Source organism: Bos grunniens, chromosome 9 (assembly GCF_055505025.1).
Source record: "Bos grunniens cultivar Pamir isolate PY7600 chromosome 9, Bosgru_T2T1.0, whole genome shotgun sequence".
Taxonomy (NCBI): Eukaryota; Metazoa; Chordata; class Mammalia; order Artiodactyla; family Bovidae; genus Bos; species Bos grunniens.
This window is the reverse complement of record NC_141173.1, coordinates 22888432-22906392: the sequence shown is the minus strand read 5'-3', so window position 1 is coordinate 22906392 and position 17961 is coordinate 22888432. Positions and strand designations below refer to the sequence as shown.

Sequence of the window (17961 nt, the reverse complement as noted above, 5' to 3'; positions counted from 1 at the left end):
AATCAGGAGTCAGCCTTGCCTGAACTTTAAAATGTGGATCTATTGCCTAGCAGTGTGAATTCAGATTAAGTCTTTAATCTGACTTTCCAGTCTTTCTCTGTCAGAACAATTTTTTTAAAATTTTATTTTATTTTTAAACTTTACATAATTGTATTAGTTTTGCCAAATATCAAAATGAATCCATCACAGGTATACATGTGCTCCCCATCCTGAACCCTCCTCCCTCCCCATACCATCCCTCTGGGTCGTCCCAGTGCACTAGCCCCAAGCATCCAGTATCGTGCATTGAACCTGGACTGGCATCTCGTTTCATACATGATATTTTACATGTTTCAATGCCATTGTCCCAAATCTTCCCACCCTCTCCCTCTCCCACAGAGTCCATAAGATCAGAACAATTTTTTAATCTTTCTCTGTTTTCTTGTTCATAAATAGACTAAAAACAGGACCTATTTCACAGGGGTGTTGTGAAGAGTAAACAGAGTTAATGAAACACATTTAGAACAGCACCTTAAGCATTATATAAGTATTAACCATTAGTGTATAAATAAAATGTAATTTTATTTGTAATATTTTCACATGATTGATTTCTTTAGCATGTATTGAGTTATTGGTGAGTTTTTTCCTTAGAAAAACCTTATGTGAGGCAGTCCTATTTAATTATTGAGCAGATAGAAATTTGATAGAAGGTTTCAGCTGATTTTGTTATGAATAGATGCTTATTAGCTCATACCAACAAAACTAAGTGTGAATCATCATTTTCCTTCCATCTTTGGCACTTTATAAGGAGTATTATTTTGATTCTTATTGAAGCCGGTGATAGACTAGATGGCCAAGCATGAGTTTTGTGATCATTAAGAACTGGGTTTGGATCCCAGTTCTGCTTATCTCTGGTGATTTGAGGGTCATTCAAATGCCTCAGCTTTGGTTGTGCTCTTTTAAATTTAGGTTGTGATGAAAATACTTAAAGGATTATTGTTGTAAAGATTAAATGAAATGATGCATATAAAAGTGTTTTGGTGGTTAGGCCAGAATCAGATATATATTAATTATTCACATAAGAACGTTTCATGCAAAGATGGGCATAATAAAGGACAGATAATGGTATGGGCCTAAGAGAAGCAGAAGATATAAGAAGAGGTGGTAAGAATACACAGAGGAACTATAGAAAAAAGATCTTCATGACCCAGATAACCACGATGCTGTGATCACTCACCAAGAGCCAGACATCCTGGAATGTGAAGTCAAGTGGGCCTTAGGAAGCATCGCTATGAACAAAGCTAGTGGAGGTGATGGAATTCCAGTTCAGCTATTTCAAATCCTAAAAGATGATGCTGTGAAAGTGCTGCACTCAATATGCCAGCAAATTTGGAAATTTCAGCAGTGGCTACAGTACTGGAAAAGTTCAGTTTTCATTCCAATCCCAAAGAAAGGCAATGCCAAAGAATGTTCAAACTACCACATAATTGCAGTCATTTCACATGCTAGCAAAGTAATGGTCAAAATTCTTCAAGCCAGGCTTCAAAAGTACGTGAACCATGAACTTCCAGATGTTCAAGATGGATTTAGAAAAGGCAGAGGAACCAGATACCAAATTGCCAACATCCGTTGGATCATTGAAAAAGCAAGAGAGTTCCAGAAAAACATCTACTTCTGCTTTATTGACCATGCCAAAGCCTTTGTGTAGATCACGACAAACTGGAAAATTCTGAAAGAGATGGAAATACCAGACCACCTTACCCACCTCCTGAGAAATCTGTATGTAGGTCAAGAAGCAACAGTTAGAACCGGACATGGAACAACAGACTGGTTCCAGATTGGGAAAGGAGTATGTCAAGGCTGTATATTGTCACCCTGTTTATTTAACTTATATGCAGAGTACATCATGCATATGAAATGCCAGGCTAGATGAAGCACAAGCTGTAATCAAGATTGCCGGGAGAAATGTCAATAACCTCAGATATGCAGATGACACCACCCTTATGGCAGAAAGTGAAGAGGAATGGAAGAGCCTCTTGAAAGTGAAAGAGGAGAGTGAAAAAGCTGGCTTAAAACTCAACATTCAGAAAACTAAAATCATGGCATCTGGTCCCATCACTTCATGGGGAAACAGTGGAAACAGAGACTTTATTTTCTTGGGCTCCAAAATCACTGCAGATGGTGACTGCAGCCATGAAATTAAAAGATGCTTGCTCCTTGGAAAAAAAGCTATGACCAACCTAGACAGCATATTAAAAAGCAGAGACATTACTTTGCCGACTAAGATCTGTCTAGTCAGAGCTATGTTTTTTCCAGTGGTCATGTATGGATGTGAGAGTGAGAGTTCATAAAGAAAGCTGAGTGCTGAAGAATTGATGCTTTTGAAGTGTGGTGTTGGAGAAGACTCTTGAGTCCCTTGGACTGCAAGGAGATCCAGCCAGTCCATCCTAAAGGAAATCAGTCTTGAATATTTATTGGAAAGACTGATGCTGAAGCTGAAACTCCAATACTTTGGCCACCTGATTCAAAGAACTGACTCATTTGAAAATACCCTGATGCTGGGAAGGATTGAAGGCAGGAGGAGAAGGGGATGACAGAGGATGAGATGGTTGGATGATATCACTGACTCAATAAACATGAGTTTGAGTAAGCTCCGGGAGTTGGTGATGGACAGGGAAGCCTGGTGTGCTACAGTCCATGGGGTCGCAAAGAGTTGGACATGCCTGAGCGACTAAACTGAATCCCTGAATTCAGATAAGATAATAGATTTTAGAAGGCTTTGCTGATCTTTTATGGGGAACCCCAAATAGTTTATGAATTTAGTCTGGTGTGGATTTTATGGTTTCTTCAAAGTATGAATTTAGTTTTGGGAGGAATTAACTGGTTAGCATTTGTATTCACTTTGTTTTCTGAGGAAATAAAATAGATGAAATTAATGTCCGACTCAAATTTTTTATATTGTTATTTATAATATTGACTTAAGGATTTCTGAAAATGATGTTCAGGATTAATAGCAAAAAAGTTACATTTCTGGATTAATTTTTCTAAATCAGACTTTAGGAAGGAAGGATATTATGCCTGTTAATTGACTATATTTCTTCATATCAGAATTTGTGTTCTCATTGTCTTGTTTTCTTTAAGCAAATTTTGTTAAATGCTGTGAAAACTGTGGATAGTAACGTACTTACATAGCATTTCTGTGTATCAGGTACTGTTAAATATTTTACCATAAATTAACATTCAATCCACATAGCAACCTTTATAAGGAGGGAGATGGTAGTAGTATCTCCATGTCTTTGACTAAAGTTACAAACATTTTTTGTTTTGATGTAGATGTTTCCTTAGTTTAGCTTTTGTGATTAAGTGTCTCTTTGTATGTGGGTAAGGTACAGGGCAAGGTTTTTGTTTATTTCCCCATGCAGATATCTAGTTGTTCCAGCAGAACTTATTGAAAAGATCGTCCTTGCTGTATTTTATTACTTGGCAGTTTTGGTGGAACTCAGTTGACCATGTATGTGTGGGTCTAGTTCTGGACTCTACTCAGTTCCATGTGACTTACATACACGTGTTTATGCCCATATAGACTGACTTGTTGATGATAACTTTTTATAAATATTAAAATCAGATAGTGCAGTTTCTCTGATTTTGTTCTTTTTATTCAGAATTATTTTTTTCTATTTTTAATTTTGACCACATTTATATAAATCTTAGATTTGGCTTGTCCAAAGAAAAAAAGTTCTTTGTCAGATGTATGTTTTACAGATATTTTTTATTTTCTTAATGATATCTTCTAATGAGCAGAAGTTTTTGATTTGGTTAAGTCTAATTTATCATTCCTTGATTTGATGGTTATTGCTGCTTATGTCCAAAGAAACCTTTGCTTGCCACCAAGTTACAAAGATAATCTGTTTTCTTTTGGGGCATTTAGCTTTTATGTTAAGTCTGTAATTCAATTTTCTTCCAGGACATTTAGCTTTTACATTAGGTCTGTAATTCATCTTGAAATAATTTGGGGGGTATGGTGTGAAATAAAGGTCTTTTTATTTTCTTCTATAAAAAAACACTTTTCCCACTTGTTTGCTTTGGCAATTCCATTATTGAAAGTAAAGTAAATATCACATGGGGTCTGTTACTGAGTTCTCTAATCTGTTCCATTGATCTGTTAATAATTATGTCAATACCACACTGTCTTGATTACAGTAACTTGTTTTATCTTCTTCCAGTTTTGTATTTCTTTTTTAAGACAGCATTGGCTAATCTAGGTTTTTGTATTCTCATATAAATTTTAGAATCAATTTGTTAGTTTCTACAATAAAAAGCTGGTGGGATTAATTCAGTTTTTTAGATGCAGGTCTATACAAATTTTCTATTTTATTTTTTGTTATCTTTGATAAGGTATGTCCATTTCTTATAAATTGTCAAATTTATTTGCATAGTTATTTATAATATTTCTTTATTGTCCTTTGAAATTGTTATCTTGTATTATCTATTGCTTTGTAACCAATTGCCTTAAACAGTAGCTTAAAACAACCAGTGTTTATGGTCCTTTGGGTCAGGAATCCATTATGGCTTAGCTTGGTTAATGCTTTTTTTAATGTAATTAAGTGGGGGGACCCCCCCCCCCATCACATTAAAGATGTCTCTCTTTTGACTTTCATTTCTGGTAAATAACCAGGTGTTTTCATACTGTGTTGGATTTCTGCAGCTGCTTTTAAGATTTCTTTTTTGATCTCTGGTTTTTAGCAGTTTGCCCACTGTGTGTATAAGTATGTTCTTTTTTACGTTTTTCTTCTTTGGGGTTGGCTAAAATTCTTGAGTCTGTCACATTATGGATTTCACCAGATTTGGAGATGGCCAAATTAAATATTAAATATCCAAATATTCTTTGGATATTTTTATCTGCCCTATCTCCTTTTCTTCTGGGTGTCCAATTACATTTAATATTACCGTAAGTCACCATGGCTGATTTAAATCAATAAAACTTTTTTAATCAGAAGAAAAGATTGAAAACATTTATCTTCAAGTTTAGACTTTTCCAGGCTTGCTGTTTCACCCCTCCAGTGAATTTTGTTGTTGAATATTAAAGTCTTTGAATTTCTGTTTTCTTCTTTTTCATAGACACTTTTCCTCTGCTGAGCTTACTTATTTATTCTAACCATATTTTTTGTTGTTATCTGAAGCATAGTTATAATGCTGTTTTTAAAAGCATTGCTAATTTCAATATCTGGGCTATCACCCATGTTTATCTCCATTGATTATTTTTTCTTATCACAGTTTTGATTAGTCTGTAATTGACAGCAAAAAGCCAACATCACATTGAAAACTGTAATTATATTGCTAAAATTTTTGGTATGTATTCACTTCATTGTCCCCTCACCACTTCCAGCAACAGCCTTTTAAGAAAAATGAGTATTTTTCCATGATCTTTGTTGTCTTTCTACAGGGCATCTTCTCAACATTCAGTTTCATCCAAGTCATTCCGGGATTTCTTAGTAGAAGAAAAGAAATCTGTTACTGGCCAGAGATCAGGAGATCATGTCAAAAAAGTTTGTTTTAAAGGGATTGAAAATTCCCAGTCTCCAAAAGTTGTAAGGTAATAAACATTTTCCTACCTTTAAATGTTCTTATAGTGGTTCTATGTTCTAAAATAATCTTTAAAAATTTATAAGGCAGGTTTTATACATTCTTTTTACATTCAAAATTAACATGTTTATTTTTAAGATATATTTGGATAGTTGGCTTAAACAATATATATATTTAAAGTATATAATTTGAAGTTTGGCATATATATACCTTTGTGAAACCAGCATCACCAGTTCTTCAGGTCACTGACTATTAACCACCATTCACAGAAGTTTCTCCATGCCCCTTTACAGTCCTTCCCCATCCTGTCTTGCAGCTCTAATCTGAATTCTGTCATTACGGATTAACTTTTATATTCTGTTGTTTTATTATATCAGTGGAATCATTCAGCACACGCTTTAAAAAAAATCTCTTTCACTTAGCATACATTTTGAGATGCATCCAAGGTTTTTTGAGCCTGTTTAGGTATTTCCATCTTTTTCTGTAGCTGTTTGTGATACTGGTTGTCAAAGTCCAATGTATTTTGAAAAGATGTTTCATATTATAAATGCCTACATGAAAACGTAGATTAAAAGTGGTATTTTTAAAAAGTTTCCCCACCATGATTAAATTCTCTTTTAATTATTGTTCAAAAGAGAACAAACATTCTTGGGGCATTAGATAGGACAGTGTTGGTAGGAAAAACTGTTTCAAGTAGGTTGACTAAATGGAGTTTTCTTTTTTCCCTTATTTCTGCTAATATGACATCTCCTATATATTATACTCCCTAGAATGTTTTAGACAAAATAAAAATGTAATTAAAAATATTAGTTGTGACCAGATTAATAATTTTGTTTTTCATAATGATTAAGCAGTTTTTCACTGTCAGATTCCCCTCCCACCCCAATTCCTTTTTAAAAATCAGATCTTTCATCCAATTATAACATATCAAACAGGTAATATAAACTTCCCTGACCCGAGCGAAGAGGGGTCTAGAACCATACTACTTTACTGTCACCTTACCTGTCCTGTGAGCAGCTCCTGAGGAATGTCAGAGTCTTCTAACAACACTGGAAAGTGCAGGTTTAGATGAACTGTTTAAACATAGTTTTGTTGTTTTTGTAACTGGCTTTCTTGTTACAGATATGTATATTTATGACTAGTTTTTGAGCCTTTTACTTATAGTACAGAAAATCAGATTAGAAAGGATCTAAAGAAGTCATGATCTGTCTCTAACTTTTCAAGTACTTTTGGCAGTGTAATGTTATTTTAAAACAAAAATCTTAAATCGAACTCTAATGTGTAAAACAGATGCACCTTTTTATATTATGTTTACCTATGATTAAGGGAGAATATTAAAGCTATTGTGATAGGCTTATAAATACAAATTGGGTGCAGTGTAAGATGTCTTAATATTAACAAATATTAGCTGATGTGTATCAGACATTATAGTAGATACTGCAGTTACAATGGTGAACAAAATTAACATAGCCCCTGCTCATACAGAAGAGACCAACCTTACACAAAAGTGACAACACATTATGAAGAGGAAGTTTATCAGCCTCGATATTCAATTTATGTCTCATATTTTAATTGTATAGTATTTATTTTCACTGTTGTCCGGTTCCTAAATCATGTCTGATTCTTGCGACCCCATGGCCTGTATGTAGTCTGCCAGGGAAGAATACTGGAGTGGATTGCCACGCTCTCCTCCAGAGGGTCTTCCCGACCCACGGATTGAACCCACATCTCCTGCATTGGCAACCGGATTCTTTACCACTGAACCACTAGGGAAGCCCATTTATTTCAATTAGGATCTTCTAATAAGTCATTATGGGCTTCCCTGGTGGCTCAGCAGTAAAGAATCTGCCTGCTAATGCAGGAGACATGAGAGACACGGGTTCGATTTATACCTGTAGTTGTATCTTAACCCAGTTCCACTAATGAAGGCTTAAATTATTAACTGTCTTTCTTTTTCTTATGGATCAGTGTTTTCCTTTTAAGTAGATTCTTCCCATTTGGTTTTGAATATGCACAGGTGTCTCACATGTGGAGTGGCGGGGGGGTGGGGGGTGGCGAGGGAAGTCAAATCCCTCACTCAGCCTCCTCACTTTCTTCTAGAATTGTCCTGTTGTTCCCAATTCCCTGCTTCCTTCACAGCCAGATTTCTCAAAAGAGCTGTCATCGCCCACTTCTTTTTATTCTGGCTTCCAGTCCCACAACTAAACTGAAACAGTTCAGGATAAATTCAGAAGTAGCCTCCATATTGCCAACACCATGGGTTTTTTATATGACTCATCATACTTGAAGTTCACTTATAGGTTATCTTTTCATTTCACTTATGTTCTGTGTTGTTTCATGAGTTTCACTGTTCAATTATCAGCTATACATGAAAGACTGAAATTGCCTGTCCACATCTGGCATCTGAGCTTCAGACTTAGGTCTCCATCTGCCTTGTTTGATATTGCCATCCTATTTGAATGTTCAGAAATACCTTAAACTTTTATGTCCCAAACCAAATTGAAGATTTTCCTCATAGCCTTCTCATAAAAGCAAAAATACAGCCAAAACACAAACCCAGCCTATTCTTGATTTCCTCAGTAAATGTCATTCACAAGTTTTACATGACCATCGTCCTCAGCTATATCCAGTCTGTCAGGACATGCCAGTTATATCTCTTTAGTATTATATCCATTTGTGTATTAAACTATCTCCACTGCCACTACCCTTATTTAGACTACTTTAATCTTTTACCTGGGCTGTCTGAGTAAGCCTGCTAACAAGTCTTGCCATAGCCTTTTATCCTTCTCTATAGCATATTTGGCTAGTGTTTGTGTATTTTTAAATGCAAATCTTACCTTGCAGGATAAAAGCTAGAATTCTTATATGGCCTTCAAGGCTTGATACAGTCTAGCTCCTGTCAACCTCTTTAGCTTTTAACATGATCTCTGTATTTTAGCCTTGACCTTGTAGTTTCTCAAATGCCAGTTACTTCTTCCCACTTAACTGCCTTTTGACTTGTTGACTTGCTTCTTGCAGTCTCTGTTCAGTCAAATTCTTTGAAGAAGCCTGACTTCTTTTACTGGGTCAGTTTCCTGTTATATGCCTTCATGGCTCTTGTCACTTATCACATTTACCACAGTTTGAGTAGTACCCCCTTGTCTGTGGTTTTCTTTACATGGTTTTGGTTACCTGCTGTGAGCTATAGTGTGAAAATATTAAATGGAAAATTTCAGAAGTAAACAATGTTTTCAGTTTTAAATTCTGCACTGTTCTGAGTAGTGTGACGACATCTCTCCCCATCCTGACCGTTTCCGCTGATCCATTTTATCTGGACAGGAACCGTCCCTTTGTCCAGTGTACCCTGCCCGCCAGCCATTCAGTAGCTGTCTCAGTTATCAGATCAGTTGTTGGGGTTTCAGGATGCTTATGTCCAAGGAATCTTTATTTTACTTAATACCAGCCCCAAAGCACAGGAGTAGTGATGTTGACAATTCAAATATGCCAAAGAGAAGCCATTTAAATGAAAGCTTCAAGTGGGGGGGTGGGAAAGTGGAAAGTTCTCAACCTAATAAGGAGAGGGGGAAAAAATAATTGTATCTTTAGGGTGCTAAGATTATGTTATAAATGAGTCTTCTACCCATGAAATTATAAAGAAGCAAAAACTCATGCTAGTTTTGCTATCATACTTTAGAACATAGAAGTAAAAGGCATTATGTTCCTGTAAGATATTTTGAAAGAGCCATAGACCACATTCACATAACTTCTATTACACTATATTGTTATATAATTGTTCTCTTATGGTTGTAAGTTTCTTACTGTGCCTAATTCAGGAATTAAACTTTACCATAGGTATGTATATATAGGGAAAAAACATAGTGTGCACAGGCTCAGTACCATCCGCAGTTTCAGGCATCCACTCTAGGGGACTAGGAATGTATTCCTGTGGATAACATGAGAACTGTTGTAAACTTACTGTTGGGGTGATTCTTTGTTTACTGTTTTTGAATCGTTGTTTAGTCGCTAATTCGTGTCTGACTCTTTTGTGACCCCATGGATTGTAGCCCACCAGGCTCCTGTGTCCATGGGATTTCCCAGGCAAGAATATTGGAGTGGGTTGCCATTTCCTTCTCTAGGGGATCTTCCTGACCCAGGGATCAAACTGTCTCTTATGTCTCCTGTATTGGCAGGCAGATTCTTTACCACTGAGCCACCAGGGAAGCCCAGTGTTTTCAAATACTAGTCTTTTAATGTCTGTGTTCAGCTGTATGTTTAGTGGGAGCAAGGAAGATTGACCTTTGCTTATCACTGATTAGAATGTTTCCTAGTGTGTAGTAGGTGTTCAGTGAGCATCTGGTGAATGAGGGCAAGAATAAATGAAACAAAATTGCTCTTATTTCAAGTAGCATTTGTTTTTAATGTAATGAGCTGTATTGTTTGCCTTGGATGTATAAATGTCAAGGTGTGAATGTTAAGATTGTTTTGTAACATTTTTACATTTTAAGTATTGAATGTATTTTTTAAATTTTCTAATTTTCTCTATCTTTTAAAATATTAAGGATGTGTGGTTTCATAGTTGATCGCTAGGGTGTGCTATAACACCAGGCTATTAATTGTGAAAAGTGGTTTGTGATGTTATAGTGCTTTAGACATTTTAGTTACAGGAGTGTATGATATAGTATCTTGCTATCCATAGCTTGGGTGTTTGGCAAGTGGAAGTTAATGTTTTAAATAGTTTTTTGTCTTCTGGTCACTGAGAAAGAAAACAGCTTTGATTTCATTTTTAATTTCATCATAGAAAATATGTTACTATAAGAGAGTGGTATTTAAGGAAATGATAAAATATAATAAAGTAGAATATTTATTAATTCAACAGATTATGGGACACTTGATATACATATTCTGCTGGCATCTCTGGGTGTATATATAAAAGTATAATACACAGACCCTGGGTGTATATATAAAAGTATAATACACAGACCCAGCCTGAAATATGTTTGAAATCTGGTTGGTAAATCTAAATACGCATACATGGAAGTTAACTGACAGAACAAAAATACAGTGTAATATAACAGTGTTAAAGAAGTCACACAGCAGTATATGACTATGTGCTGTATGAGTGGTTCAGAGAAGGGAAAACGACCATGGGCTAGAGCTGTCCAGAAAAACTTCATTGAAGAGGAAAAGTTTGAGCGTTAGTTCATAAACACTTTTCCTATTCAATCTCAAATATTTTGATCATTATATTTATGGCTATATATTTAAATGATTATTTATATTAACGTAACATAATGATCAAATGGCCATATATTTATGGGATTTTTAAGAGAGGAGAAAGGGCAGTATAAACAGAGGAAATAGTGGGAATTAGAGCAGGAAGCCAGGAATACTTTAGGGACTCAGTGGCAGGGATGCAGGGCTCATCTCAGGACGTTCCACAAAAAATACATTCTTGTCTTCATTCTTGTCTTAATTGTAGAAAATGTGATCATTCCCCAGCCCCAGGCTAGGGAGCTAATAAAAGAATGGCAAAGTTACTTACTGACGTGAAAAGAGAGGTTTATGCACTTTGTGTTTGTTTATTGTTACTTCCGTGTTCTTTTTCATTTTAATGTGTTTTCCTTCATTTTCCTTTCACTTATAAATATCCCCTTACGTGCTTCTAGGCAGAAAATATGATCTTGCATTTCTAATTAGTAAGGAAAACTACATGTGAGATAAAATTATATCAGCTCTAATTTTATATAAAATCTCTGCAGTAATACAAAATTATTTTTAATAATTGTCAACCATGTGAGCAAAAAGTAAGTTTTTCTCTTGAAGTCTAAATTTGGCAAGATTAATGTTCTTCACTTTGAACAAAAATCTTTGAAAGGTTTTAGCCAGCCCTTTTATGTTGCTTTTATTTCCAGAAGGCTAAATTTTATAAGATTATCTGTTGGGATGTCTGTTTCTATGCTGCAAATACCTGAGGCTTAATAATGCTGTTATTTATTATTGGAAAGCTTATACTCATTTTGTATTTGTTTAGTCATAGCTCTATTTAGCAGTTTTACTTCATTCTAAGATGAAATTTTGATAAAGATGTTTGAGTAAATTTATAATTAATGATGTTATCCATTGGAAAATCATTAATGAAAACAATTCTAACATCGTATGAAACAGATATGAGTTGGGTATAATTCTTACAGCAGTCCTCTGTGAACCTTTCTGAAATGAGAACAGTAATGCCTATCATATGGATTTGTTACAAGGATTATATCAGGTAATTCATGATAGTACTTTATAAATTATATAATGTGAAGTAAGTTCTGATTGCTTGGCTTTAACAAGACCTATACAAGATACTTTAGTCCTTATATTCAGTTCTGTTTGCAGAGAGAAAAGGTGATATTTGAACCAATCCTTGAAGAATTAGAAGATCCTTGTAATGGACTGTGCTACAGTGTATGGAAAATACTTTGTATTTTGAGTGAAAAAAGCCTGGATTTGAGTTCTGTCTTTACCATTTACCCAGCTTGCTAATCAAATTATTGAATATTCTTTGAGTATTTTTAATAGTTTCCTAATCAATATAATAGGAACAATAGGTGCGTTCTTCAGAGTATTAGAAAGATTAAATGAGATAATGTGTACGAAAATAGACTCAGTAAATTTGTGTGCCCACACACACATCAGGTTTAAACATTTTAATTCTTAGTGCATTTGTACTCTGACCCTTCTGTTTCATTTTAACTTTATTTCCCTCTTAAACTCTTAACCCAGTCATTCAGTTCATTGAAGAGACCAACCTACCTTTACTTAAGCCAACAGTCTTGAAGTGTTCCCGGTATTTGTATGACCAAGCCCCTTCTCGGTGCCACTCTCCTCAGCTTTAACGTCATTTCCTCAGTGAAGCCAGTAGTGTATATACCCTTTTCCATATTATGTAATTTCTCCTGTGAATTCATAGTACTTGGTACATATTGATGTAAATATCAATTATCTAGTCTCACATTTCTTTATCATTATTTAAATACCTTTAAAAAAATCTTTTACCAGAGTGAAGAGAACTAGGTTTTAACCTGATTTTCAGTACGGTAGTCTGATATATACCCAATAAATGTGCATAAATGAATCAGAAAGTCAGTATTTTAGGCCCCATTTATTCTTGCTCTATTTGACTTTCTGTTGTAAAGCCCATCTAGACCTACATTTGATTATTGTTGAAAGAGGGCAATTGATTAATCTAAGTAATTTCTATGTATCTTTCTAAGCATAAAATTCCACAACTAGGGCTCTCTCATCGTTTCTTCGTTCATTTTTCTCCTTACAGGAATGCTTCTCACCTCCCTCATTCTATACCCTTTTTATTGTCTTCTCTGTGAGGCCTTCTCAGATGACCAAATCTATTTGGTTGTTTAGTCTTTACAGTCAGTAGATCTTTAAGTTTGTTTTCTTAAATTCTTTTCTGTTATGTCATTTTACATCTTGGTTCCTCATCTAGTTTGTGAGTTCTTAGTGTGTTTTAAATTTCTGTTCTATCAGCCACATGTGAATCAGTGAAGTTAGAACACACCCTCTCACCATATACAAAAATACACAAAAATAAACTCAAAATGACTTAAAGACTTGAACATAAGACATTATACCATAAAACTCCTAGAAGAGAACTTAGGCAAGACATTCTCTGACATAAACATACCAATGTTTTCTTAGGTCAGTCTCCCAAAGCAGTAGAAATAAAAACAAAAATAAACCTTGTGCACAGCAAAGAAAACCATAAACAAAATGAAAAGATCACCTATGAAATGGGAGAAAATATTTGCAAACTATGTAACTGACAAGGGCTTAATTTCCAAAATATATAAAAAACTCATAAAACTCAACAAGATAAAAATGGGCAAGATATACAGATGGCCAGTAGGCACACAAAAGGATGCTCAATACTGCTAATTATTAGAGAAATACAAATAAAAACTGTAATGAGGTGCCACATCATACCAGCCAGAATGGCCTTCATTAAAAAGTCTACAAATAACAAATGCTGGAGAGGGTGTGGAATAAAGGAAATCCTCCTACACTTTTGGTGGGAATATAAATTGGTGTGGCCACTGTATTGAGATTGCTCAGCAAACTGAAAGTAGAATTACCACAGCAATCCCACTCCTGGGCACATATCTGAACAAAACTGTAATTCAAAAAAATACATGCCACCCCTCTGCTCCTAGCAGCACTCTGCACAATAGCCGAGACATGGAAGCAACCTAAATGTCCATCTACAGAGGAAAGGGTAAAGAAGATGAGGTACGTAGATGCAACCGAATTCTACTCACCATAAAAAAGAAGGAAATAATACCATTTGCGGTAACATGGATGGACCTAGAGATTATCATAAAGTAAATCAGACAGAGGAGAAATACCATGGTATCACTTAAGTGGAATCTAAACTATTACAGAAACGAACCTATCCATGAAATAGAAACAGACTCTCAGACAGAAGACAACAAACTTGTGGTTCCCAAGGAGAAAGGGGATGGGGGAAGGATGGTGTGGGAGGTTGGGGTTAGCAAATGTAAGCTATCACGTGTGAAATGGATAAACAAGGGCCTGCTGTATAGCACAGAAAACTATTCAGTGTCCTCTGAAAAACCATAATGGAAACAGTGTTTTTAAAGAATGGAATGTATAGATACGTATAACTGAGTCAGTTTGCTGAACAGCAGTAAGCAGTAATTAACATTGAATGTCATCTGTACTTGAATAAAACAAATTTCTGTCGTATCTATAATCTCTGGGGTATCAAAGCATTTTCTGTATTTTTGTTGCTCACAGTATTTATACTATTATAGTCACACAAAATTTGGCTACTGACTATCGTGTTTTTATATGTTTTGAAACTTCGTGCTAATCTGTCACTTTTGTTCATAAAATGTTATTAATGTAAAACATTCTTCATAGAGTTGTCTATTTTCTAATGTTTGGTTTTTTATAATAAATTGGCTATATGAATGTTATTAGAAAGAAACAGACCTTTTTTGGGGAGTGTAGTTGATTTAGTGTTGTGTTAGTTCAGGTATACAGCAAAGTGAATCAGTTGTACATACACCCACTCTTTTAGATTCCTTTCCCATATAGGTCATTACAAAGTATTGAGTAAAGCTCCTTGTGCTGCACAGTAAGTCCTTCTTGGTTATCTCTTTTATATACAGTAGTGTAGATATCAATCCTGATCTCCCAGTTTGTCCCTCACCCACCCCATTTCCCCCCTGCTAACCATAAAGTTTGTTTTCTACATCTGCGACTCTGTTTCTGAAGAACAGACCTCATATCTTGTAAGATCTTCCCCCATGGTATTTTATACACATAATTTTATAGTTATCTAGAGATTTTTGTGGTTTTATTTACAATTTCAAAGGTAAATCTGACTTCATAAATTAATTAGTCTCGAGTCAGAGCCTTGCGATTCCTCCCCTGTATTTCTATTAATAAGCAGTTGTACTCATGTTACTAAAAGCTTTAGTCTCCAGTTTTGGCATTTGTTTTGCAGATGTTCTGCTCATGGTTCCCCAGGACGAGAAGGCAACCACATTTCAGATGTACCACTTCCGGACAGTCCCAAGTAAGGTTAATTGATCAGCTTTGGGACCTCAAAGCTAGACTTGGTTTGGCACTGGGAGAGAACACTAAGAATTGAGAATAGTATCAAATAGAAATGTATCATCTGAATACTCTCTGCTCTACAGTTTGAGTCATCTTTCAGTTATATTGCTTTGCTCTATTCCACTTTTTGGTGTCTCCAAACCTTACAGCACTGATTCAAATAAAATATCAGTTCTCCTTGTTTCTCTTTCTCACCTTGTCATTCTGTTAAGTTTAAATGCAGAAGCTTCCAGGTCCCCTTATGTTATAGGTCACAAGGAGACAATGCGACGCTGGTAAAGAGTATTTCAGTGCATATTTTATGTGCAAAAATTTGGCAAGCTGACTGAAAGCTAATTATTCCTGTTCTTTCAGTCCCTGGCTGTCTTCTTCACTGACCGCTCCTTCCGTGGTAGCACCAGTCACTTTTGCATCTATCGTAGAAGAAGAGCTACAGCAGGAAGCAGCTCTTATCAGAAGCCGAGAGAAACCCTTGGCTTTGATTCAGGTAAGTAACGTACCTTTTTGGGTTTAATTCAGGGTAAGATAACCTTTTTGGGTTTAATTCAGGGTAAGAACTAGTTACTGTATTTCATTCTTAGGTCTTAAGAAAATTGTTTGCTTTGCAGAGGTGCATGTATTTAGCACATTAAAATGTAAATGCAATGTAAAACAAAACTGAAGCATTCAGCAAATATTAATTGAAGGTATTCAGGATAATAAATTTAGAATAAAATTATGTAAAGCTAATATTTTTAGCACTGGTGATGCTTTGGACTGTTTTAGTTTTTGAAAGTGACTGGTAGAGAAGTGGCCTTACCTAGCTCTCCACCTGGCTTCTGTATCAGTCAGAGTTCATAGGTTGTAAGCCACAGACACCCAGCCAGGCTAACTTAAGGAGAACAGAACTTATTCGAGAGACACTAAGATTCCATAGACTTAGCTGAAAACCAGAGAGCCAGGCTTAGGAAACAAAGACTCGTGGTTGTCCTGAAGAGCTCAAAGAGCTAGACAACCCGTACAATAACAGGAAGTATCTCACGGGGTGAGAGACTGCAGTGAATGGATTCCATCAGCTATCTTCAGTTTCTTTTTCCTTCTGCTCAAGATTAAAGTCAAGGAAAGATGGGTATCTGATTATTCTAGCTCAGGCGTCAGCCCTTCTCCTTGCAGGATACCTATTGTGCTGTATTGCAGGCATAGAAAGTGGTAATTCAAAGAGTAAAGCAAGTTTTCTTCCCTTCCTCCTTTCAGATTGAGGAGCGTGCAATACAGGATTTGTTGGTTTTCTATGAAGCATTTGGAAACCCTGATGAGTTTGTCATTGTTGAAAGGACACCACAGGGACCACTGGCAGTACCTATGTGGAATAAGCATGGCTGCTAGTTCACCGTGGAGTTGAGATACAAGTTTCATAAATCGTGATTGTTACAAGTAAATGCTGTGGAAAAAGAGTTCATACAAATTTGGTAACCGATCATTCTGGATAGGATATGAAAGGATATAATTTCTTTACTGAATTTTAAGTATATAATGTTCGTATGATTAAAAAAGAAATTCTTCAGAATTGTGATTTTAGTAACTTTTATGTAAAAATGTGTGAGGAAAAACTTATTAGCTTAAGTTTAAGTAGAACTATTTCTTCTGAATAGTCTTAAAAGGAAAACGTGAGTGATTGAAGTGTAAAATGTAAGAGTGATGGATTAAAAATAATTAAAAATTCATTTGGGATGAATAATTTAGAAGAGTTTTGCCAAATACCTTTTTTTTTTTTTAGTGTGACATTGATGAGCTTCAAGTAGGAGCATCAGCCATTACTTCTGATCTGTTAATGGTCAAAATTTTGTGTTTGCTATAGTAGTTTTATGTCTCCATTCTTGTGTCTTTTTTCATCAGGCTTTGGGTGTTAGCCTGATTTTTAAAGCTTGAGCTTTTTGAATGCCATATTATTTCAGTTTGAACAGAACATTCTCCATTTTACATTAATCTGTGGAGTACTGTAGAAAGGAAATAAAACTATTCTGAGCAGCTTAGTCTAAGATAAAATTAGGAGTCATTGTGGGGATTGTTTTTGATAGGGAGAGGAGACCTTATAAAAAGCCTAATTGTGAAAGAATCAGTTCCTAAAGGTGTTAAAATTTTCTAAAATAAATGCTTAATTATACATACAAGAATTGAATAGTGTGGAAAAAGTTTGGTTTATAGTTACCTTTGCACTGTTACATAATCAAATTTTCTGAGCCTGGATTATATGAACAGACAGAAACATTGTTTTCTTTACAGTATGCTGTTTGGGTTGTTTTTGAGTGGTTAAAATTTTAAAACAACAAATGTTAAATCTGCCGGCGCCTAGACAAATTGCAAAGGTTAATGTTTCTGGGAAATAATAAGCCTCGGGGAACATACAGGCAAATCACTGTTGTAATTAGATTGATGAAATATGGCTGAAATTAACAACACTTGAGCTTTTTAGCTCTGCCCAAAGCAGCAAACTTGTAAGCAAATGTGCAATAAAAAATAATCTTGATCCATTTCACTGTTGATGTGTGTTTGATATCTTGTACTCTACTGACATCTATTATAGGAGGAATTACCAGTGATTCTTCCTAATATCATGTATTGTAGCCACTAATTGAAAGGGCAGTTTTCCTGAAATGCATCTGTGAAAAGTTTTATATTATATACGTTTGAGTAAATTGAGAAAAAACAACTTTTGTAATGTGTTATTGATGTTGCTGTAAAGAGATTTTCTGAAGTAATTTTACTGCATTTGAACCTCTGATTCTTCCATGCATTGTG

General features: G+C 35.3%; 1 protein-coding gene across 6 annotated transcripts in view; it reads left to right on the top strand.

The window, feature by feature from the left end:
* Positions 1-17693, top strand: part of IBTK (inhibitor of Bruton tyrosine kinase) — a 94301-nt gene extending 76608 nt beyond the window's left edge. For 3 of the 6 annotated variants that reach the window (XR_015132646.1, XM_086316926.1, XM_086316925.1), the window contains exons 26-29: positions 5423-5572; positions 15071-15142; positions 15538-15670; positions 16417-17693. Coding sequence is in view for 5 of the 6 variants with exons in the window: in XM_086316926.1 (XP_086173052.1) it covers positions 5423-5572; positions 15071-15142; positions 15538-15670; positions 16417-16548 (487 nt within the window). In the remaining variant the exon portion in view is untranslated. Of the gene's footprint in view, positions 1-5422; positions 5573-11919; positions 12060-15070; positions 15143-15537; positions 15671-16416 lie in introns of those variants that run through there. The other 3 variants (XM_086316928.1, XM_086316927.1, XM_086316929.1) reach the window with 2 other exon arrangements.
* Positions 17694-17961: the final 268 nt, after the last annotated feature.